We start from the raw sequence: 24061 nt of genomic DNA, 5'->3' as shown, positions 1-24061 counted from the left end.
AATGTAAAACATAAAGCAAAACACAAGAATATTTTAGACTGAATTGACTAATTCATCAGTCAAGTCAGCATCGGTTTGCAAGAAGAAGTACAACTGTTGGATAGATCCTTCATGGAATATGGTAAAGGACTATTTTTTTGACAACAAATTTAAAGAAATTAATAATTTACTTTCAATTTGAAATATTTGTTTTGAGACTACAACCACTCACATGGCTTATAATTGAAAAGTTGTCTTGCCAAAAACAAACTACAAAGATTCTTCTAAACTGTGCTAATCTCAGGCATTAGCCTTAGCACTGTGAAATATTTTTAACTGAACATCATATAGTGTCTACAGTCATATTTTTAAAAATTGTATGACATTTTATTTGAAAATACAATTGTATATTACCTTGTTTGATGACAGCAATTTCACTAGAGCACAGATAAAAAAAATGTCATGTTCTTTCCATCTTATCTCATTCTACTCCATTTGAATCTAATAATCTGAAAATGTTCTTCAAGTTTGATGTTAATAATCACCTCTGGCATTATAAGAATATTAGCATATTATACATTTTCTGAATCCTTGTGGCCCTGGCAGTATTCCAGATATTATATTTTGTTTCCCTGTTTTTCTCAGATGACACAGTGCTTAAAGATAGTATATAATTTAGGCGGAAACTGTGTAAAAATGAGTGTTGTCTATTGTTTAAAGGACTACAGTGGCCTCTATGTTGGTCCGAGAGATTCACATCTTAGCTTGAATGAAAACTGAAAAAAAACCCTTTATAATGATACCAAAGACAATATTGTTAAACATTGACAGGTGTCCGATACCAAAGTGTAACCAGGATATGCACAAGAGTTTACATGTAATTTTCTAATGGGGGTCGGGTAACTTCATGAGCTGGTAATAATGATACAGCTGCCAGTTAGAAAGGGTTATCATACCAAAATATCATCTACAGACATGGATCTTTTTAAAAATCATAAGTAAGTTTCGTCACCTTGAGTGGTACAGATATCTGGTCTGGCCCATGGACTATTATTTTGGTGATAATCCTGCAGATCTTGCAATTTAAAATCAAATGAAATGTAACCAAGAATATCCTATCAGAGTATCATGTTATTACTTACATCCAGCCCCTTCTTGCTTGTCCTTCGTTTGAAAGATGTCCGCTTTTTCCTCCTGGCAGAGTTCTTCAGTGAGCTCTGGGGTGCAGACACACACAGTTCAGTGGTTAGTTCACTGTCAACTCGTTCATAGTGATGCTGATTAAAAGTGCAATGAAGCATGTGATGTGACTGTGGGATGCATTTGTGTGTGTTAAATGTGTGACCGTGTGTGTGTGTGTGTGTGTGATAACAGAGACACAAACTCTTAGTTCCCTCAGAGAGATCAGACACGTGTCAGCTCATATCACATCATATCCTAAATCACACACATACTAACACGCGGTCTGTGAAGGGCCGTCTTTCAAATTTAGATCCAACAAAGTCGTTTCTCATCACTGTCACAAAATGACAGTTAGTGGACTTTATTAACTGGGAGACAGACTGGTGTCTGGGAGTTTTTTTTAAAGAGAAAGCGATGATGGGGAAAGATGTTAAAACTCAAAATGATGGACATGACACTAGTTGTGTTTCCATCAGCCTTAGAATTGCACAAAACATAAATATTGTTATAAAAAACTGGTAATGGAAACACCTACGTTGTAAAAAACCTCTCATGTGCTAAAAGGTTTTTACGCTCTCACAAGGTGGTTTTTCAGACACTTTGATATAGAAGTGTATTGCAAAAGTGTAATAGAAGCACTTTTTCCCCTTTACGCTTCAGGTTCATTTAATTTTTTGACTATATAGTTCATGATGTCATAGTATCCACGGTGACTTAGTGGGTCACATGACCAGTTTATTTCAGGTAAAGATATAGGGTGAGGATAGACAAAGGAGCAGATGGAAATGTTTTGTTTTTTTTTAACAAATGATTTAAGGGAAAACTATAACTGCCATCTTTGATAGCAAAGAGTTTTACTGTGAATTATAAAGTGAAATGAGGAAAAGGGGTTTCGAAAAGCTGTGGAAAATGGCCCAATCCTCCCAGTAAAGTAAGTTCCCAGTGTGTTGGGTTACCATGAGGAAAACACAGGAGTTAAAAATATATATATTAAAAAAAAAAAAAAAAAAAATTATATATATATATATATATATATATATATATATATATATATATAAAATCAGTAAAAAAGTAAATAAATTAGTAAAATTACAACAAAGATTTAGTTAAATGCCAAGGTGAACAGATAGCTCTTCATGTTTTGTTCTTGGGCTTATTATTCTGTAATATTAAAATATTCCTCTTTATTTCAGGTTAATTCCATATTTTTTCATATCTAGTTCATGATGTCATAGTTTTTATCAAAGGCCCCGTGACCTCAGACACAATGTCACAGTACCCTTGTTGCATCATCAAAGTCACGGTGACCTCATAGATGATGTCACACTCTCTTGTTAAGACTTCTAAATACTTTTTTCATATTAATCCTTAAAGCGAAGCGCTACCGAGCAGCACCTCAATACGCAGCAGTCTTGACTTTCTGCTTTTCTATCTTTTTAGCTTATTCTGATCATCTTGTTTTGGAGTTGAAGTAGTTTTTTTTTTTGTTTTGGACTCCCAGACCCTACGAAGACCATCTTTTGTTAGTTTCTTCACTGACTGTCGATGTTACGTGGATACGGTTGAGCTACAAACGAACTGCTCTTGTTAGGATCAATAACGTTTTCCTCATTCTTAACTTATTAGCAACAGCCAAAAGGTAAATCTGTAAAAATGATGAAGGAACACAATGTAAAAATGGATAGAACAGAAACGATGAGGATGCATATAGCGAGGAGAGAGAACTTCAGGCAACAAGTAACACAATCTTTAAACAATTTGACTCAACAGCAGTGGGAGAAAATGGCTTTTGGCTGGACTGATCCCACCATAAAAGCAGTGTTGACAGACATGTGTCAGAAGACTAACCTTTCAATCTTAGCATTTGTCACGTTAATTGCTTCTCAATACCAAAAGAGCTCTTCTCCAGTGGATCATACCACTGAGAGCCAAAGAGACTCACTTCCTCAGTCTCCTGCCGCATCAAAAGATGGAAGTGAAAGGACCCAGACAGAAAAAATTGGGTGTGATCTTGAGGATTGTGATTGCACCATTTCTTGTGCTAAAATTTATGCTCTGAGGTTTTTAAGATTTTTGGCGAAGCTGAAATGCAGGTTTTGGAAAGGAAGAATTTCCCCCATCAGTCCTCTGAAATCAGATGAGAGCTTTTCATATGCTTCCAGGATAAGCTGGTATCTGATGTCGACTCGTTTCAATGCCAATAGTTTAAAACGGTTGGCAGACATACTATCAGACAAATTAGTCAACCACTTCATGTCAAAAGAGAAAACTCTAATTCAAACAGGCTCTGAAAGGAGAATTTCCTCCAACCTGATAACTTCCGATTGCAACAGGAAGCCTCATCTACGTTTTTCATCATGTTTATTTGAAAATCAAATAATAGCTTTAGTTTCTAAATATCACAGGAGAAAGTTTCATCAATATTACGGTCATAGTAGAACATGGTGGCTTGCTGCCAGGACATATTACGAAAATGAACTGTTGTATAACCGTGTAATAAACTGGTGTTATTTGTGTAATAGATTACTTACTTCCACGGAGGGAGAAGATGGAGTGCTGTATGCCGTGTGCCATAACAGACATCGGCATTACTTAGGTACTCGCAGGAGGTTTAGAGATTTATGGTTACCATTCAGTAGCTCTGAAGTGCTCAACTTTGCGATGGACATCACAAATGTAATATATCAAATTCTTATGTATGAGAAGCTCTATACGACGCGTAGGGTCCCACAGTGGTGTTTTTCCGATACGGCGGCCTTACAATTCAAAGATATCGAGAGAAAATCTAAAAGTACTTATCATGACCTCTTAAAAAAAGCAAACAAAATAGCCAAAGACTTTTTTGAAATGCAAAAAAGAAATCTGGCACATTTCCACATCGGAACTGAAGATCCGTGGTTGTGGACGGTGAGAAAGAATCCTCATCGACTAGCAGAGCACGCGATTGTGCAGAATGAGTGGCAAAGTCAAAATCCCAGTGAGCATCTCCATTACATATTTCAGAGGGTGTCCTGGGACTTTGAGAGTACTGGGAACCATTGGGAGGAGAGCTGTGAATCAGAAAATGAAGACCATTCTTCCTCTTTAACGTCCAGGCTTATAAATATGACAGAGAGTGAAAGGAAAACTGCCGCCAATGTTACCATCATACTGGTGAAGCTGATAAACATGATTGCTGGAAGTGCTCAGTCCCAGTTGACCTTGGAGGCTATTATGGACATTACCAACAATCTCTTAAAGGCAGTCCTGGAACAGACCAATATATCTGATATTACCCACAGCCAGACTATCAACAACTTGCATAAAGCTATCTTCAAAGATCTCTGTAAAAGGTTTAACTCTACAAAGGAGTTAATGGATGTCATATCCCAAAAGAATCAACATTTATACTTTACTGTCATCACCTGTCTGAAAACGCACTTAGATCCGTCCTCTAATCCACGTAAGAAGAAGGCAAGAATCGTGAAGTTCTTCTCATCTGCTGGCGAAACTATAACCCAAACTTTCACGAGCTGCTTTAGATTCTGCAGCAAAAAATTTTAAAAAATCTAAATAATGCAAGGAGTCATTGTTCTGGCAGCAACAACAACAACAAAACAGATATTTTCTGACATAAAATGCCCAATAAATCTAACCAAGTTCTTTGTGGACTAAAGTGGACCAAGTTCTTTTTACAACTATGTGACTAAATTCTGGTTTTACTTTTTTAATTCCAACATTGCTTCTATAAACGTCTCCATATCTTCCTTGACTAAGCATACGTCCATTTCTCATGTATATGGATCGATACATTCTACTTGTGTCCATTCAAAATGATTTCCTAAACTGTATTTCTAATTTTTTCCTGTGGTTTGGCAGATTAATGAAACCTTTTTTATGTGGCAGGGGTGTGTTACAATAAGATCTGGCCATTAATCAAGGTCTATTTATACTTTCTCATACCTACGTCGTTTTGTGACGTTCATTTCATGACGTCACTGATGTTCTGAGTCATGAAATGATGGTAAAAGGTTTTATTCATTACAGCTACTGTTACTTGGTGGCCTCAGGATTGGGTCTCTGCTTTTTGTGGATGACGTGGTTGATGTTGACGTTGCCAGATCATCTGGCCGTGATCTTCAACTCTTGAGTGAGCAATTTGCAGCCAAGTGTGAAGCGGCTGGGATGGGAGTTCACGAGTGAGGGAAGGATGGAGCGTGAGATCGACAGACAGATCGGTGTGGCGTCTGCAGTAATGCGGACTCTGCACCGGCCTGTCGTGGTGAAGAAGGAGCTGATCCAGAAGGCGAAGCTCTCGATTTACCAGTTGATCTACGTTCCTACCCTCAACTATGGTCATGAGCTGTGGGTTGTGACTGAAAGAACGAGATCTCGTATACAGGCGACTGAAATGAGTTTCCTCTGCAGGGTGGCCGGGCTCTCCCTTAGAGATAGGGTGAGGATATCGGTCATCTGGGAGGGGCTCAGAGTAGAGCCGCTGCTCCTCCGCATCAAGAGGAACTAGTTGAGGTGGTGCGAGCATCTGGTCAGGATGCCTCCTGGACCTCCCTGGTGAGGTGTTCCAGGCACGTCTGTCAAGGAGGAGACCCCGGGGAAGACCCAGGACACGCTGCAGGGATTGTATCTCTCAACTGGCCTGGAAACGCCTTTGGATCCCCCTTGCAGAGTTGGGAAATGTGGCTGGGGGGAGGGAAGTCTGGGCTTCCCTGCTTAGGCTTCTGGCCCCATGACCCGACCCTGGATAAGCAGCAGAAGATGGATGGATGGATACCTACTGGTACCACTAAAACGTGGCAAGATTTTCATTTATTAAAGATATCAGGTGGTATAGCTCAGGATATTTACCAAGCTCAGCAAATAAAACGTCTGCATTAATTTAACAGGAGCGGCTGAACCAAAAAGAGAACAAAGTGGTGCGGTGGTCCATCATGCAGCCCCTCTATTATTAGCTGTTACAATAAAGACTATAAACAGCTAATAATGGAAGTTATAATCTTCATTATAACACCTAATAACATGTGTTATATGGGGCTCATTTGAAGCATGTATGCCGTTGTCCTGAGATTTTGTTATGGAATGGCATCAGAGAATGTAAATATCCAATCAAACATACCACACTGTGCAGGATTTCACTTTCTACATATTGAATCCACATCACATATATAAAAACAGCAGGTGGTTCCAGAGAATTTATGGAAAGTTTTGGGCTCATTATCCATCTCAGTTTTTTTTTACTGTATTTAGCTTTATATGTGTTCACTGTGAATAGATTTAAAGAGAAAAACATGAAACAGATAAACTGGACATCTCACCCACCATCCTTTGACATCCCATAATGGAACGCATTGCCATATGCACAGTGTGCATTTACATCATGTGTGCATTGCTTAGCAACTAATGGACATCTCTGTTTAAGCAGATCAAGTTGCTGAGATAGTCTGCTTCTCCTGACTCAAAAGTGACTAAACACAAATTTGTTTAAAGGAAAAGCAAAGTTTGTCTCCCTGATGGGAAATTCTTTGTTTAATTGATGCACATCACAATGGAAAACACCTGAGCGCTTCACATAATAAAATAACATCCATTCCTAAAAACAATACAATAAACAACAGCGACGACAAGGACTTGGATCATTGCAGGTGTAACTTTTAGGTGCTGTTTCTTGTATTTTTTGTTTTTATGACGAGAAAACAGCTTTTACTCAGAGAGGCAAACGTCCCCCACAACTCGACAGTCATCAGCATCCCTGCCACTAAGTAATAAAATAACCAAATTACCAGCAAACTAAATGGAGCGTCTGTTCCTGCAGCGGCTCTGATGCTCATTAGTTAATAAGAGAAATAGAAGCGATGAAAGGACTCGCTTTTGAGAAGAAGATCAAAGGATGTCTGATAAAACACCATTTACTCTAACTCACTGGGATCTGTTAATTAAAAACTTGATCAGCCAACATAAGAAAGTAGGAGTAACATTATAAGTAATAAGCTATCATGCAGTATTTGTAACCATCCAAGTGACCCTGAACTTTATGAAGTTGCAGGCTTTTACCTTGATCAGTCTTATTCAAACACATAATATCTAACAGGAGTCCAGCTAGACATGTAGATTTAGCGAAAGTTTATATCAATTTTTCTTATAGCTACATAGCTTTCTGTTGTAATGTCTCACCAGGAACAATAACTTTATGATATTATGACATACAGTAAATAATATATACCGTTGGCTGAATTTGTAACAGATATCTATGTTTGTATAAGATTGATAAAGTTGGGGTGTATAAAAAATAATAAAGCCTAAAAACTGTACTTCAATTAAAACCCAGTGGCTTTGATTTGGTAATATTTTATCAACTTATACTAAACTAAGTACACCTGTTTAAAGACTGGTTCCTAGTGACTGGTAGTAACAGCCGTGCTGCTGCTGTAAGAGGTGCTGTGGAAGATGAATGTGGAGACATCAGTAGCAGGTCTGTGTTTCTGAGCCACTGTGGGCTTGTTTTGGTTTTTCAGTCCTTGCAGTAGCGCAGTTTTTTGTTTTTGTGCTTGAAGCTGAAATACTGTTGCTTATTTGCATTTTTAGACATTGTGTCTGTCTAAACAAGTATAAACTGTGTAGTTTGGATCCCTATAGCAGGATCTGTTTCCTCTGCCCATCTTGTTCCACACACATACAAATAACAGCTAGTTATAAAGTCAAATCTAAAAACCATGACTGATAAAATATCTGTAGGTAATTATCTTGTATACTTTGATACTACTGCTCAGTATCCTCTGTGATTTCTTTATTCCGCCCCGTTTCCACTTATGTGTTTGGATCAACACAGCATCGGTTAGTTTGGCTTTTTTGTGTTTCCACAGGTAAAAATCATAGACTGTATATAAAAAGATAGACATAGCCTCCGTGACGACGATGTGATTTGAAGTGATTCTTACCATCGCCATCTTGGCAGGGGCATGCGTATCGTCTCACCCGGGAAATATAAATATGGGCAAAGAGGTGGAGTTGAGAGGGGGGCTGTGAGTGTCATGGTGGATGATTGCCATTAAGCAAACTCCAAGCTTTCTGTAGCTAAGAGCTAACCGAGCTAACCCGAAGATAACAGGAGCTAACCAGCTAACAGAGGTAAGTGGTCTAAAGCTTAGTCACGATGTTAACCAGCTAAAAACCGCAGTTGTTCTACGTTCTTCTTACTTGAAGCGGGAAATCGGGTACCTGTCAATCAAAAGGACACGCCCCTAAATGTGCAAAATTTCAAAATTAAATTACTTTTAAACGGGCGAGTCAGAAAAAAAATCACTTCCCCCATAGTTGTCATGAAGGTAATTCTGACCTATTTAACCTAAAATGAATTTTTGAACCAGGCTGTAAACATGTTTATTTCTGCTGTGAAGTTGGTCTTTTTAACATTGGAGTGTATGGGGATTTGCTATGTTTTGCAGCTTCTAGTGGATGAAGGGGGAACTGCAGTTTTATGCACTTCTGCATGGGCTTCACTGTAAAATGCCGGAAGTTACCACTTGGTAAAAACTAGGACATGGTTGGTTGAAATTACCCTGGCTTTCAATGTGATTAAAAACAAGGGAACATCACCGTTGTGTTTAAATACACTATATTCTCATTGATTCGTTCATTTTCCATACTGCTTACTCCGATTAAGGGTTGCGGGGAAGCTGGAGCCCATACCAGCAATCATTGGACGAGAGGCAGGGTACACCCTGGACAGCTCACCAGTCCATCACAGAGCCACAGCAGATTTTTTATTTAAAGCCACAGCCTAAGAAGGAAGAACACAAACTGCTGGATATCCATTATTCTCCTCCTTTGTGCAAGTTCTTCATGATAACTCAAAGGCGTTGTGTCACTATGATGTCGCACCGCTACACAGCTAATTCATCTATCGCTGTCTGGCTGATACACCACCTGCTGGGTAATGGTACGACTGGCTGTGAAAACGCAACAGATCAGGATATACTGGAACACAATGCACCAAAACATCCGTATGTTTTGGTGGAAACAGGGTTTCATCGTGCTCTCTGGCCAGACATACACCCCAGCAGACAAGAACAGTCTGCTCAGATTTCTGTATATTACTACTCTGCAACTTTTAATGGACACATCCATGCATACATGAAGTTCTGAGATGTTCCAGAGGTCTTCCAGATCAGTGGGATGTGGGAAATTCCCTCTGAAGTTTCTGCAGTTTCCTCCACAGCTTTGTGCTTAAATGTCCAGATCATCAGCAGGAGTGTGTGTGTGTGTGTGTATATATACACACCTGTGGTTTCCTGATTTTGATAATCCACGAGGGTGGTATTATGACTCCAGCGTGAGCTCCCAGTGAACATGGTTCCTCTATCTGATGCAGCATGAAACATGTCACCTTGTTGTGGAACTGTAAGAAAAACACCAGATTTATCTTCTTTATTGATAACAGCGGGTTTTACAAAGCAAAAACCAACATTTTTCTTTTATTTGAGCTTAAATGTGAGGGTTTTATATAAAAACTGGGGTCTTTTTCAATGTCTCACATGAATTTGTACATACTGCTAATTAATAATAACTTTTTCCATATTTGCTGGAGACGACAAGCCGGCCTTTACTGCTGCAGCTGCTTTTGTAATGTGTTATAGGCCAGTGTCCTTCTACTTTGTGAATCAAATCCACTTTGCAGTGTTTGAATCTGAGGAGACAGCATCTCCCTGTACACTTCAGACTTCATCAGGCTTCTTCTGTTTTCTGTCATGTCGTCAATAAACACCAGCGACCCAGAGCTACTGGAAGCCATCAGGCTCCCTCCGCCTTTCCCCACAGGAGTTTAATGACTCACATCGGGACGCTTATCCAAACCTTCCCTCTCATGCCGTATTAGAACCACTCTTGTTTTCCTTCTTTTATGATCTAGCATCTATATGTCTATAATATGTATGTGTGCTGTAGAAATGGGGGTGATGGTGTTGGGTAATTATGTAAACTTCGGGGCATTTTCTATGACATAAAGAACAGGAAGTACACTTTAAAACGTTAATTTTATCACTCTAATGATTACAAATTTCTCACAAAGAATGAGCTTCAACAGAACAACAGCTTTTATTATTTACACTCCTATAAGAAGGGGTTGTAAATATTGACAGAGATGTACTGCTTTAACTCTTCTTCCAATATGGCTGTAAATACCATTAAAATAAAGCTGACACAATACACTTGAGGCTTATCTGTCTCTTACTTACTATTTATATAATGTTTCCTGATATTTGAGCATAATCAGCAAGATGAAAGACATTTTTTCATGTGTAAACAAGTCATACGAGTCAACACTGATGTTTTTTCTAACATATTTTAGAATAAGATTATGAGAGAAGTAGTATTTTATCGTGATTAATATAGGATAAGTACTTACGGCCTGTTTACACCAAGAGCAACTGATGGCGATGATTTCTTTACTGTGGAAGAACTTCTGTTGGAAACTCTGAAAGAACAATTAAATGTAGTTTATATGAAGAGTAATGATATGATATAGTGGTCTTATTCTGCTTGTGTGTGTATTTACACTCACCTTTCCACACTGTTTACATTTCCCCTCCTGTCTTCGTCTGTGAACCCAGTGATGCCTCAGTACATTCTGTCACAGACAAACAAAGATTATGGCTATGATTCCTCCCAGAAAACACACACACACATCCACAGACGCAACACACACTTACATCTCTGAGGCACCGCGACCCTCCCTCTCTGAAGGTTGGCTTACATCTGAAGTTAATCTGAAGAGAAGCAGACAAAGCGTTCATGTGTCTTTCTGCACTCATTTCAAATGTAAAAGTGTCTAACAGGAACAGCTCGGCCTAAACTTTAATGTTCAGAAATAACAGCCAGTCATGATGGACGAGCAGGTGTGTGCTTGTGTGTGACGATACCTTTTCTAGCTGTTCTATGCAGCCGGTGTGAACAACGATCTTACAGGCGGCACATTTCCTCCTGGGAGCTGACTTCTTAAAAGAGATACAGACAACACAGTGCAGAGTAAGACACACAAACCCACTAATGACGCTCACAAATAATGTAAGCGGTGTAAAGACACACGCTGATGAATAAAGCTGCGATGCAACACGGTGATGAACAGATACAGACAGACAAATAGCATCTTGAGATGTGCTTTAAGTGTCGCAATATTTCACACTGTTTCCCATTTAGTGTCAAAGCTTGAGTGGGACAGTGACTCTCCAGGCGTGGAAAACAGACCAAAACCTCCATGATTAACAGTTGCAGCTCATTTAGCTCCGTCAGGAAGGAAAATTTACTCATCTAAAGAAAAGTGTTGTAAATCTATTCTAATAATATAAGAAGATAAATTCAACCTTGTTTTATCAGTAATTTAACAAAGCAAATTCTAATGTCCCGTTGCCATAATTTCTCATATTTGCAATAAGTATCTCATAAAATAAAACAGGAAGTCTAATCTACTCTATAACTAATTTCTAGTGATAAAATGTAAATGTAGCTAACAGAAATATTACAATTAATATAACAATTAATATAACAATTTAAAACCGAGGGACTGATTTATTCAGCAGCTGTGCAGGTTTTAGACGTTTCCTTATTTGAACATATCTGAGTTAAATGAATGAATCATTGTGCATAAAAGGATCATAATAATTCATGTGAGTCATTAATGTTGGAGCAGGGAAGCATCTAAAACATGCAGGTCTGTGACCGCAAAGGATTAGTGTTGAATAACCATGGTATTCAGTTCCCTGCTAGTAAAGTACAACTGTACGTTTTGACTCCTTTCAGGGAGACGTTTTGACGTTTCATAAAACCTTTGGCATAAAAATTGCAATTATTAAAGATACAGTGAAGAGCCGGCTTGGAGCTCTGGTGGCCCAGAGGCTGGGGTCGCTTGGGGGCGGGCCGGGGGGCAGCCGGGAGTTCGGGGCAGTCGGGACTGGCCTGGGCTGGGTGGCCGGGTTGCTGTTGTGTGGGCTGCGTGGGGGGCCGGGGCCCCCGGGTTTCGGGGCTGCCTCCCTCCGGGATGGGGGGGCCTGGCCTGGACCTGGGGGGCCTTGGTCGCCTGGGGCATGCCCTCGGGGTCACGCTGCTATGGTACCTGGCGGGTTCCCTGGGGATTGTGATGTGTCCGTAGAGGGATGGGGTTTGGTGCGGGTTGGTAGAGGGAGGGGGTGGGGGGAGGGGGGGCACGAAGGAGGTGGGGGGAGGAGGGCGGCGTGGAAGGGGGGGCGGTGTAGGAGGGGGGCAGCAGAGAGGGTGGGGGGTGGGGGGGGGGGCGTGGGAGGGAGGGGGATGGTTGGGAACTGGTGGGGTAGGAATAGGGTCCATGGCAGAGGGAATCCTCCCTCTGGCTCTGTCTCCTCCCATCGGCGGCAGTCTTGGCGTTGCTGGTGGCACCGGGCCCCGGACCTGGATGGATGTCTGGGTGGGAACCGGGGACTCTCCGGCCCCTGGAGTGCTGGCGCTGGGCCGCCGGGGATGGGGGGACCACCAGGGTGCTGCCTCCTGCTCCACTTGGCGGGCCGGGACTTGCCCTTCTGCCCTGGGGCTGTCCCGGTGAGGTGGGGGGACCTACTGCGGCCAGCTGAGGAGTTGGTCGCCCAGGGGAAGAGTCCTTCTCCCCTGGTGGTGCCCCTCCCCATGCCCCCCTCCTCTTCCGCCACCCGACATCATACATACAGCATATAGGGCACGGTGGGGCGGGTGAAGTCGGTGGTCCCGGGAACCCTAAGGGGCATTTTCCGATGGACCCCTGCGGCCACCTGCCCCACTAAATTTTAATTGCAACATAGACACCAATATACATTTAGGGTTTCGAGGGGACAGGCGCCTTGGCCATGGGGGGTGGACAGGAGCTACAGCGGTGGCCCTTGCCCATCCCCATACCTAGACACTATTACATTTACACAATCAGCACACACACTTAACACACACACACAGATACTCACATAAACAAGGGAATGCTGGGGAGGGGGGGTCTGGCTGTCTGGCAGCAGCTGGTCCCACCCCCCACGGCCACCCCTTTTTTTTACTTGCACTACAACCACGACCCACCCATGCACACATCACAGAGGCGGGCGGGTGGGGGGGGGCAGGGGTCTTCCTATGTCCCCTCTTTGTGGGGAGCACTCGGGGTACGGGGGGGACCACCAGGCCAGCACCGCCTGGTGCTGGCCTGGGGGTTGGGGATGGGGTGCTGCGGGGGACCTTTGTCCTGGGCGATGCCTGGGCCGCATGAGGGGGCCAGCAGGGTCTCTGGTTGGCTGCATAAGTGTGGGTGTGTGTGTGTGGGTGTGTGAATATGGGGAGTTCAGGTCTGGGGCCTGCAGTCCTCCGGCTCCGGCTGTCGCTGGGGGGGGGGGGGGGGGGGGGGGGGGGGGATTGGGAGGGAGAGGGAGGATTGAATGGGAGGAGGTGTGTGGGAGGGATGGAGGGGGGGGGTGTGGAATGGGAGGGAGGGGTGGGGCGGGGAGTGGGGGGAGAGGGTTGGAGGAAGGGGGGGGTGGGAGTGTTGGGGACAGTAGGGCTTGGGAGGGAGAGGGATGGGGAGGGTGCTGGTGAGGGGGGATAGGAAGCAGCGGGAGGGTTGTGGGGAGGGGTTGTTGGGGGGATGGTGTACGGACGTGTCCTTGTCCTTGGTGATCCCGCCCCTGGTATCGTGGTGTCGCCGGCCCGCGATTGTTTTGCTCTGGGTGGGCGGGGCCCGCTGGGTCTTGGCCGGGGCTCTGCCGGGGGGTACGGGTGGTCCTGGGGCCTGTGGGCTGCCGGCTCTCTGTGCGGCCCGCGCTTCAGCACCTGGCGCCCACCGGGCCGGCTTGCCGTCGCCCTGTGCTACCCGGTGCCCCTGCCTCGTTGCGCCGGGTGGCGCCTGCCTGGAGGCTTCCACTGCTCTGGGCTCGGGGGACGGAGGCTCTCTCTGCTTTGCCTGCCCGGGCTCTGTGCGCGGTGGGCTTGCTGGGCCCTGGGGGGCTTTGGGTTCCTCCCCTACACCTCGGGTCGTGGTCGTGCTCCCCAACAAGCACTCAGCTGATCTTTGATTGCATGATCACAGGTTGAACACTCACACGTGCACGCCCACAAAGCGCTCATCTTCCCATCTGCTTCCTACTAAATGTTGCTGATGACTCTCTGTAGGTGTGTTTAATAACGGTTGGTATTGTAATTGTTATTTTATTAATTCATTTACTTTTTTTTACTTTTCTTTTTCTTTTTTTTTTGTCTGTTTTTGAATATTGTCACTATCCTACTTATGTCTTGTTGTATTTTTTCAATACTTTATATTGTTTTGCAAATACTGTAACTTTAGCAGCTTAGACACGCCTTTCTTTTCTGTCTCTCTTTTTCCTCCTTTCATTTCCTCTTTTTTTCCTCTTCCCCTGCCAGGTCCAGCTCGGCCATATCAAGACTGACGATGATTGTAAAAATGATAAAAGGGAAAAAAAATAAATAAATAAATAAAATAAAATAATTATCATAATAATAAAAATATTCAGATTATCAAGGGCAGCTATATACATGAGATGTCTCCCCTGACAGAGCAAATCTGTCTGGCAAACAATGGCACGCAGATTGCTGTTCTGTATGCTGAGATGCTGGACAGGACAGGTTAAAAAAAAAAAAAAAAGATACAGTGAAGATAAAAACAGTGAAAGTGATGCTATTAAATTGATCACAGGATTTTTTATGGTGTATTTTCACTTTTTTATTTCTAGTATTATTTTGCTGTTATTCAAAACTTATTTTTGCGATCACTGATATTCTTCATCTTGTCTTTTATTTCTTGAGTCTGTGGTTGCTTTGCAAAGATCTTTGAGCTGGAATTTGCTTGAAAAGGTGTCATATAAGTAAAGATAGTAATTCACACCCACACTAACAAACTAATGCCAAGCAGTCAGCACCAGCTTGTCAGAAAGCTGCTAACATGCTGGTGCAAGTGGGTCGTTTAACCGTCTTGGTAATTTGCCTACATGTGCAAGTTCAGACTAAAGACAAGGTAAAGCACCGACTGATGTGGATTTATTCAGCAGTCCACACACTTCAAGTATCGTACAAATTAAATATGTTAAAGACATATAAAGTTTATAGAATAGAAGAATGAGATTCTCAAAAGTAATACGCTTTTATCTTAATATCTTTTATTTGACAATCTCTATAAACCACTGGATGGAATGTAAAATCATACAAAACAATCCTTTTAAACTTCATTATCTTCATATTTATTCATTTATTTTCCTATTTGCTTATATGAAGTTTAATTCTTTTCTCTATGTTTGCCCTGGAAAAGCACGACAAGCAAAATATATGCAGGTATACAAGCCGAACCATAAATGACAAGTAACAGAAATATTAGACCTGATGGTACAGAGAGAAGTTGTTAATCGTGGGATGCAAACTAAAACCAAGCTCTCAGGATGCCAAAGTGCAGCTTTCCATCAATATAGAAATTTGGTACTGCTGCCCTGGCTTTTATAAATGACAAACTACTCATGATGACAGCTAATAATGGAGAGAGTGTAACATTTTAATGGCTCTGCATTATTTTAACATCGTACAACGAGCTGTCATTAGTTTTTCATCACCAAAACCCCCTGTGAAGAAGATATACGTCATAAATCCGAAGTCTGACTATTGTACAGTGGAGGAGAATTCAGCTTCTGGGATATGCAAACTGCAACAGCATCAGTTAGGAAGCATCTTAATTTCTTAATTATTGTTGCCCTGGATATGACAAACAGCTGGTCCTTAATGGTAACGATTTTAGGTTTTGTGTTAACTCAAAAGTAAAAAAAGAAAAACAACACACAATGGAGAATTATAGGATTAACAGGTTGTGCTGCTTTTTAAATCTTATTTCTGTTCCCATATCAGGATTTCTGCACTTCCATGCATCATCATGTATACATGCCATCCATCCATCCATCGCATGTATACATGCTTCGTCCAGCTAGGTGCTGAAGGGCAGATGGAAACAATAGTCAGAGAGGCAGAGCACACCCCGGAGAGGTGTAGATGTAAAAACCTTTCATGACTTTTCAAAGACTGATAGTCTTATTTCAACCACTATTCATAAGCACAAACAGTTTTTTTGATTAAACTCTTGTTTCACACATCTAGAAAACATTTAAAAAACACAAAATGATTGATTTCCAAATCTCAAATAGTCCAGCTCTACAAGCTTTCCCATGGTCTGATTTTCCTTTTTTTTTTTTGGCTAACCTGGAACATAAAAATGATGGGTTATCGCCTTAAATAATAACTGGAACTAAGAGTTTACCCTTATTTGACATTTTCAGAAGACAAGTTAACAAAATTAGTCTAATGATGCCTTTTTAAACAGTAATCAGTCACATGAGCCAACATGGAAAAACATCTTCCTAGATCTGTAAACCAAGATGAAAGGCGGCATCTTCTGCAGCCTTTGTTCCATGTAAATTTCAACCCACTGCAGCATCTTTTAGACTGCCAGGTGGCTCTTTCATGGCTGCACAAGAATCAGTCGAATCCACCTGAGCACAGTCAATAATCTGCTTATTTGTGTCCACCATGACCTGTCAAGGCAATTTCACATTAAACTGAGGTCAATTTAGCCTCCTAAAAACATGTAATGCTCATCTAAAACACCTAACCACATAGAGGTTGTAGTGAATTTGGTTTATTTCAGCATCTTTTACATTCATTGTAGTTAGGTACAGATTTATTATCATATAGCTGTCAAACCAGACAGTTCCTCTCAAGCTCTTTATACCGAGAGCTGTTCTTCCTCATAAGAGGTGTGTGGATGGACAAAAGGTTCATAATACCCATAATTTAAAACTTTCATTCCAGCCTTGCATGCTCGTAGGTAATGATCTGTCTGTGTTGCCGGAGTGACTGCTCTGATGCTTTGTAGACACGGATCATCTGTTTAAATTATCATCAATTTTAAAGCACTACATTTCAAAAATACTGCCACTACCTGCTGTTTGAAGATAAACTATGATGGACCGTAATTTTTTGACCAGAAAGGATCATAAATCTGCTCAGAAAGCTTGAAAGTTTTATGTGAATTCCTCTCTTTAACACTAGTGCAGTGAAAGCACTGCTGCAGTATTTAATCTTCTCCGTGTAATCAGGTCAGTGTCATGATGTGCATATTATACATATTATTTGGGTTTCACATACATTTAAAATAATTTAGTGTAAAGTTAGGTCATATATTAGGTATATAACTAATTTATGATGACAGAATAAATGACTGTGTTTGGTAAAGTATTAAATATGGTACCAAAATGTGCAAAGATTCAGGTTTTTTAGACAACTTTATTTATCTATCTGGAAGTTTCCCTGTGGGAAATTAATTGTGATTTGCAAAATAAATATGCTGGCATTTTTATTGGAGATGTATGATATTATCGGCCGATATCAACATTTAAATGTATTATCTAAAATTATTGATAGTTTTGTTTTTTCGTGACACGTTTACACAGTATGCACATCTAATTCACAGCTACAAAATATAAGAAATGTCATATATATATATATATATATATATATTTTTTTTTTTTCTTTAATTTTTTTTCAACACTATCAGTTTAAGTTTTTTTAATTGGTATTTAAAGTTAATAAGAGTTGGACAAAACTGATTTAATATATATATATATATATATATATATATATATATATATATATATATATATATATATATATATATATATATATATATATATATATATATATATATATATATATATATATATATATATATAAAGATATAGATATAGATATAGATATATAGAGAGAGAGAGAGAGAGAGAAAGGCTATCGGTAAAAAAGCCAATGTCAAACATCCCTAATATTTATATTTGAGAAGCCTGCTACTTTTATTTTGAAATGACGAAAGACAGTAAACTGGATGACGCCGTAGGACTCCAACAGACCTTCACTGAAGACTAATAAGGCTTTTAAATAACTCTGAAACAGTGATAATTTCCCCTCGGGGATGAATAAAGTATCTTTGATTGATTGATTGATTGATTACAAATAGCGATTTAACTTTTTTTAGACCTACCTTGTGACTGTATGCAACATTAATGATCAATAGACCCGAATGGCCAACTCCAGTCCCCAAGGATCGCAGCCTGCAGGTTTATAAAAAATGCCTGTCTTCAACACCTTGTTGTCAAGTTGTCCAAGCATGTTGACAGGTGTGCTCCAGCAGGAAACATCCTAAACCGGCAGGACTGTGGCCTTTGAGGACCAGCGTTGCCCATCCCTGGTATTGACCAGCTCTCCAGAATCATGAGCTAATACCGGGGGGTAATATGACCAGGCGATTTGTCAAAAAACATTTCATTCATGTGTAAACAAACACTGCTGTGTGCCGCATTTTCAGTAAAAGCCTTGAACTTGACACATGCTAAGTGGTATTTTTCCCTCATTTTCTGTCCCGCCACAAAAACCCCCCACATGTTAGTTCTTTATAGAATTATAGGTCATCTGTACATGAGGGAAACAATTCCATCACTGCAGGCTTTCAACATCAGTGATGACATTAAATGTGTATGAGGAGACAGAGTTCTGCTGTGGTCCATTTCTGTTTTATATTTAATAACAAAAATATGATCCTTGCCACATTTTGGGGTCTAATGGCTGCTCTACACCAATCTCTGTCAACAAAGAAAGGGACGCTGACATGTATACAACACCGATTTCCCAAAGAAAAGAGTTAAATTATAAAGAAATGCACAAATATTTGTAAATCTCATAGTTCAGAATTTTATGAAAAACAGAACAGAAAAGACGTATCTGCTAAAAGTGAGATGTTTCATCATGTCATGAGAAATAGCTCGTTCTGAAGTTGATGGAAGCAACATAACAAAACTGAAAGACTGACTGAAGATAAAAGTGGGCCTAAAAAAGGATCAAATGAAGGAAGATGTTGCTGCTTGACTGGCAACAGTTCAGTCACATGAGCAAGAATAAAAGGAGCACCTTAGAGAAGGAGAGTCTCCCTGAAATTAAGACAACAAAGTGCAATCTGCAAAAAAAAAAGTGTCTACAAATTGTAGAACGATTTCAGAATATTGTTTCATAATGTCAAATTGCAAAAAAAATTCAATTATCTTCAGCAGGGAAGCTCAACTCTGGTCCCCGAGGCCCACGATCCTGCAGACTTTAGATGTTTTTCCGCTGCAACACACCTGACTTAAATTAATGGGTCTACAGCAGAAATGTGCAGAGCTTGTCAGAGATCCATTTAATTTTTTTAAATTATTTCTCACATGGTTATACAAAAGGTAAAACAAGACTTTACAGTCCAAAAACAAAACAATACAGAGCACCATGCTCGAAAAGGAGCAGGAAAAAGAAAATTTCTTGTAATATTTTTAAAAAAAAGAAACATAACACACCAATAAATGGTTATTTGATTTTCTTAACAATACTCAATGAAAAGAAAAAGAGAGGGAAAAACAAATCATTGTCATAGCATAGCATGCCATATGTCTTAAATTGTTCACTTTATAGATGGATCATTTCCCATATTTTAACTGTTTGTTATAATTTCCACAAATTAGGCCTGGGCGATTAATCGGACTTTAATCTCAATTACGATCTGGGTTTTCAACAATCATAAAAATAAAAGTGTGTGATTATTTCTCTCTCTGCAGTTTCCTCTCCTGCTGTCTTCAGCTGCTAATCGAGCGTCTCTGGCATTGCAGTGCTGTGCTGTAAACTCCTCCCACAGCCGCTTTGCTTTCATTCAAACACTGTTACCAACTTGGCGACTTTCTCGCTAAATTTGGTGACTTTTATTGTTAAAAACGACATATCTAGCAACTTTTACTGGAGTTACTAGAGACTTTTCTGGTGTTTTGGCGACTGACTTGAAGGCACATATTGTTCTGCAGTTACTGTAAGGAAGGAGCAGCGGGAGCCTCTCCCGTCCTAAAGCACTCCCAGGCGGCCAGTCTCAGTCGGCTCCGGCTGCAGGTCAATGTAGAATAACTGCAGTAGGTTGTGGAAGTTCACCTAAACATAGTTTATACCATTGTCAGTGACAACTTGCTGCATTATTTTCGTATAAATGCACCCGTAGTTTGGCGAGTTAAACACTAATATCCCTCCATTACGGGGCGTTACCATAGCAACGCGTTAATCAGCTGGTTCAGATCAGCCGTCTTTTAACAGGTGAATGAAGGAAACGCGCTGCAGCCTGACAGCGGCTGTTTGGCATAAAACTTACATCGAGGCCAACATAAAATAGTTCCTATGTAAGCGATAAAAGTGTATTAAACAACTCGGAACCGTGCATTATATGGTTATAATGCGTTGAGAACACCACGACGCGCAGCGTTGTTTAAAAATACTGGATAATTGTGTTAAATAATAGAGATCTCAATTTTCGTCAAAATAATCCTGATTATAATTTTTGTCATAATCGAGCAGCCCCACCACAAATTGAAGTAAATATCTCATACATATATTTAGGTACAGTCACATTTACAAGTACATAGATGTACATAAATGTCTAAATATGTACACATGAAACACGTACATATACAGACAGACATGTACATACATAATACAGAAATAATTCAACATCTATTTGAATCAGATGTGTTGCAGCAGGGACACATCTTATACCTGCAGGATCAGTGTGGGGGTCAATGATTTATAAACATAATATCAAAGGATTTTAGAGAATCTTAAAGCAGCCCTGTATGTATGGGACACAGATACAAATGGAAAAGATGCCGTCAGTGCTGCCTGGTGTATACAGATGTTAGAGAAAGAAATACTCCAGTCCATACAAAGTCTTTTCCAGGGAAGGTTTTGCACATTTCAGCGAGACAATGCACCAACAACATGGCTTAGAAGCAGCCATGCTGCAGGTTAGCTGCACTGTCCCACCTGCAGTTCAGATCTTTCACAAACTGTTGCACCATGAACCAGAAACCACAACAAAGATCATCCAGTCCCAGCAGCTAGAATAAGACAACATTCTGCAACTAGTCACCTCAGTTCGTGGATGTTTATGGACTCTTAAGAGAAGAGGGAATGCTGCATCATATTAAATGTGATCATTTCCCAATTTGATTAAAGATGAGCTGAAATTCTTTCTAAGACAGTAAAATGTCTCATCTTCACTATGTGATTCAATTTGTTTTGTATTTCTATGAATGCAATATTGACTTATAAGATTTACAATGATTTTATACTGTTTTTATATAGTTTAGATGGCCATAAAGCTTCAAAGTCTTCAGGTCAATGCACTGTTTACTACTCACTGCGGTCTTCAGGAGGCAAGCGTCCTCTCCGAGATAACACAGCTCTCCTGAGCAACTCGTCTCCATCCACAGGTGATCGCCATTCACTGCATTTTCCTGCAGAGTCAGAGAAGAGAGAAAACAGTTATCATATAACAGGCTGCGTCATCCCTCGGAGCGTCTCACTCTTTAATGCAGCTGATTATATTCAGTCACAACTGCAACCGTATGCACATGGATGCTCAGAGTACATGGTCGATAAGCGTGTCAAGCATATAATTGGCGCTGCTGAGGAGGTGGGTAATTTCACAGTGCATGATAATCTAAGGTGCTAATCAAAACGCTACAGAAGCAACAGTTAACGTGCAAACACACATCATGCATCTATATGAACACAAACGTGCGCCTGCATGCGTGTTGGTAAAAAAAAATTTTCGTTGGTTCGTTGTGCAGCTACCAGGAATCTTTCCATGGCTTTTACAGAGAAAACTTACATCTAGAGGCCGATAAAACACAAAAAATAGAAGAAGCATTCATTTAGATTAGGCAGCTCCAGTCCTCGAGGTCTAAAGTCCTGCAAATGTTAGGAGTTTCCTTGCTGCAACACACCTGATTCAAATGGATGGCTAATCAGCAGACTTGTGCAGAGTTTGATGTCAAGCTCTGCACAAGTCTGCCAATTAGGACTGATGTGTGCCAGGTGTGTTGCAGCAGGGAAACTCCTAACATTTGCAGGACCGGAGTTAACAATCCCTGATTTAGATGTTTAACTTCACATCTTACATTAGTTAGTGCAAAATCATTTCAAACTTGAAAATTAGGTAGATAAGCTGTAAGTAGATGACAGTAAACAGGTAGGCCAGTAAGGTTCAAATGCCAACGCAGGAGTTTTGTTGCAAACTTTTGCAGAAATGTTGAGAAAATGGGTTCAAACCAACATACAGTTCATTGTACTTCTGCTTTTGTTGTTGTTTTTGTTTTTTTTTCACCTTATCCTGTCCTTACAGAACATCCAGAAGGGAAATCTGTCTGGAATTCCACATTTTACCAGACAGATTTGCTCTACCAAACGAGACTTTTTATTTATATGGCTGATATTCTAAATATTTTTATTTATTTATTTATTTTATTGTAATCATCAGTCCTTGGATGGGAAAGTTGAACTTGGCAGGGGACAGAAAAACAAACAAACAAACAAAAAAAAAAAAAAAACAAAGGTAAGAAAGAAAGGAGTAGAGAAAGGTACAGTATTGAAGAAAAAGATTGTCTAAGCTGCCAAAATCTTGTGCTATTGTTTTATATCTGTTGTTTTGCACAGACAGATGTACCAGATAAACAGAGAGAGTTTATTAAATCTGCAATCATCCTTCAGGCAAGAGGCAATGTCTCTGAGAGAAAGGCAGACTAATAACCATAATCTCATATTAAAAGGTATTTTGTGGTGAATTTATAGAAGAAACAAACTAATCGTCACAGGATTGTGAAGATCTTGAAGCAATGCGAAACGCTGACGATACAGGCAGTAGATAGTCTTGTATTTATAAGCACTAATGAGAAATGTCGTGTCCTCCCCTGTTGCTCAGAAGAAAATGTTGAAACATATTGATCATTTGTCCCGGCTGTATATGTGTCAGGGATAAGTCCGAATCCATCTGAACTCTTAGTTGTGAGGACATTTTATGAAGTTATTTTAGTATATTTGTTTTTTTTTTTTGTCAGATTGACAATCAGCCCTTTAACATAACCGGACTTTTACTTCTTCATTTAGTTGCAGACATTCAGGCTCTCCCGCTGCCTGGATCATTAAGAATCTGCACCAACACATCAATACAGTTTAAATGCCCACTGCATCGTTTAGAAGTGGAGACAACCCTGACAAAAAACCACTGAACGATGATGAAGTAATAAACTTCCAGAGAGAAAAGTCCATTGTGATGAGACAAGACGCCCGCTGCCTCATCTTTTCCCTGCTAGTCGATGACAGCAGTTTCTCCACCGACATTTGGACATCTTTATGTTTCTTTTTTCTTCGATACCTTCAAATCCTGTGTACGTACAAAAACTTACTGACTTATTAGCTCCTACAAAGGGGTCAGAGTACATCCACCTTTACGTACATTCGTGTTTGATGTAGACAAATGAAGGCATGTGAGTTCATGTTTGCATGTGTGTGCTACGTGCGGTGAAGTAAAGGTTAGTGTTGACGTGGTGGAAGTGTCCCTGCAGACAGCAAGGGAAAACTTGGACAGGGCCCATAACAGTTGGGCTACGTACATATTCCTACCAATAACAGAGCACCTTGTATTTAAGTATTATTAGTGACTAATAATTCATAGTAACAGATTAGAACTAACGTGATACTTACTCACTTATTATGAATATGTTATAAATAATGTTTATAATAAAGCTTTCTCAGTCATATTCCTTATTTCCTTTCTTTGTTGTTGTGCTTTAAGCTAAAAATAACACATTCATTTTAACGCAAAAACAAAAAAGGAACGTTTGCTCTGTTATGTTGAAGTTATTGCATTTACCTGCGATATGTAGCATTTGCAAACTTGTTTACAGATTTAGATCATTTTTATACAGTAATTTAAATGAACTATGAATGAATTATTTGAATAGAAAAGCGATAGTTGAATGTTTTTTGT

At 40.3% G+C, this 24061-nt stretch overlaps 1 protein-coding gene across 1 annotated transcript in view; it reads right to left on the bottom strand.

Annotated features, from left to right (window-relative positions):
• The window catches only part of dgki (diacylglycerol kinase, iota), a 105771-nt gene that overhangs the window by 36301 nt on the left and 45409 nt on the right, over positions 1-24061 (bottom strand). The window contains exons 3-9 of the mRNA XM_079262898.1: positions 21432-21527; positions 11073-11147; positions 10863-10919; positions 10715-10780; positions 10559-10627; positions 9437-9553; positions 1122-1196 (exon numbers count right to left, since the gene is read on the bottom strand). Coding sequence (XP_079119024.1) covers positions 1122-1196; positions 9437-9553; positions 10559-10627; positions 10715-10780; positions 10863-10919; positions 11073-11147; positions 21432-21527 — 555 coding nt within the window. The remainder of the gene's footprint in view (positions 1-1121; positions 1197-9436; positions 9554-10558; positions 10628-10714; positions 10781-10862; positions 10920-11072; positions 11148-21431; positions 21528-24061) is intronic.

This window comes from Telmatherina bonti (assembly GCF_933228915.1).
Source record: "Telmatherina bonti genome assembly, chromosome: 23".
Taxonomy (NCBI): Eukaryota; Metazoa; Chordata; class Actinopteri; order Atheriniformes; family Telmatherinidae; genus Telmatherina; species Telmatherina bonti.
Note: the sequence above shows the minus strand (reverse complement) of the source record. Positions and strands in the feature narration are given on the sequence as shown.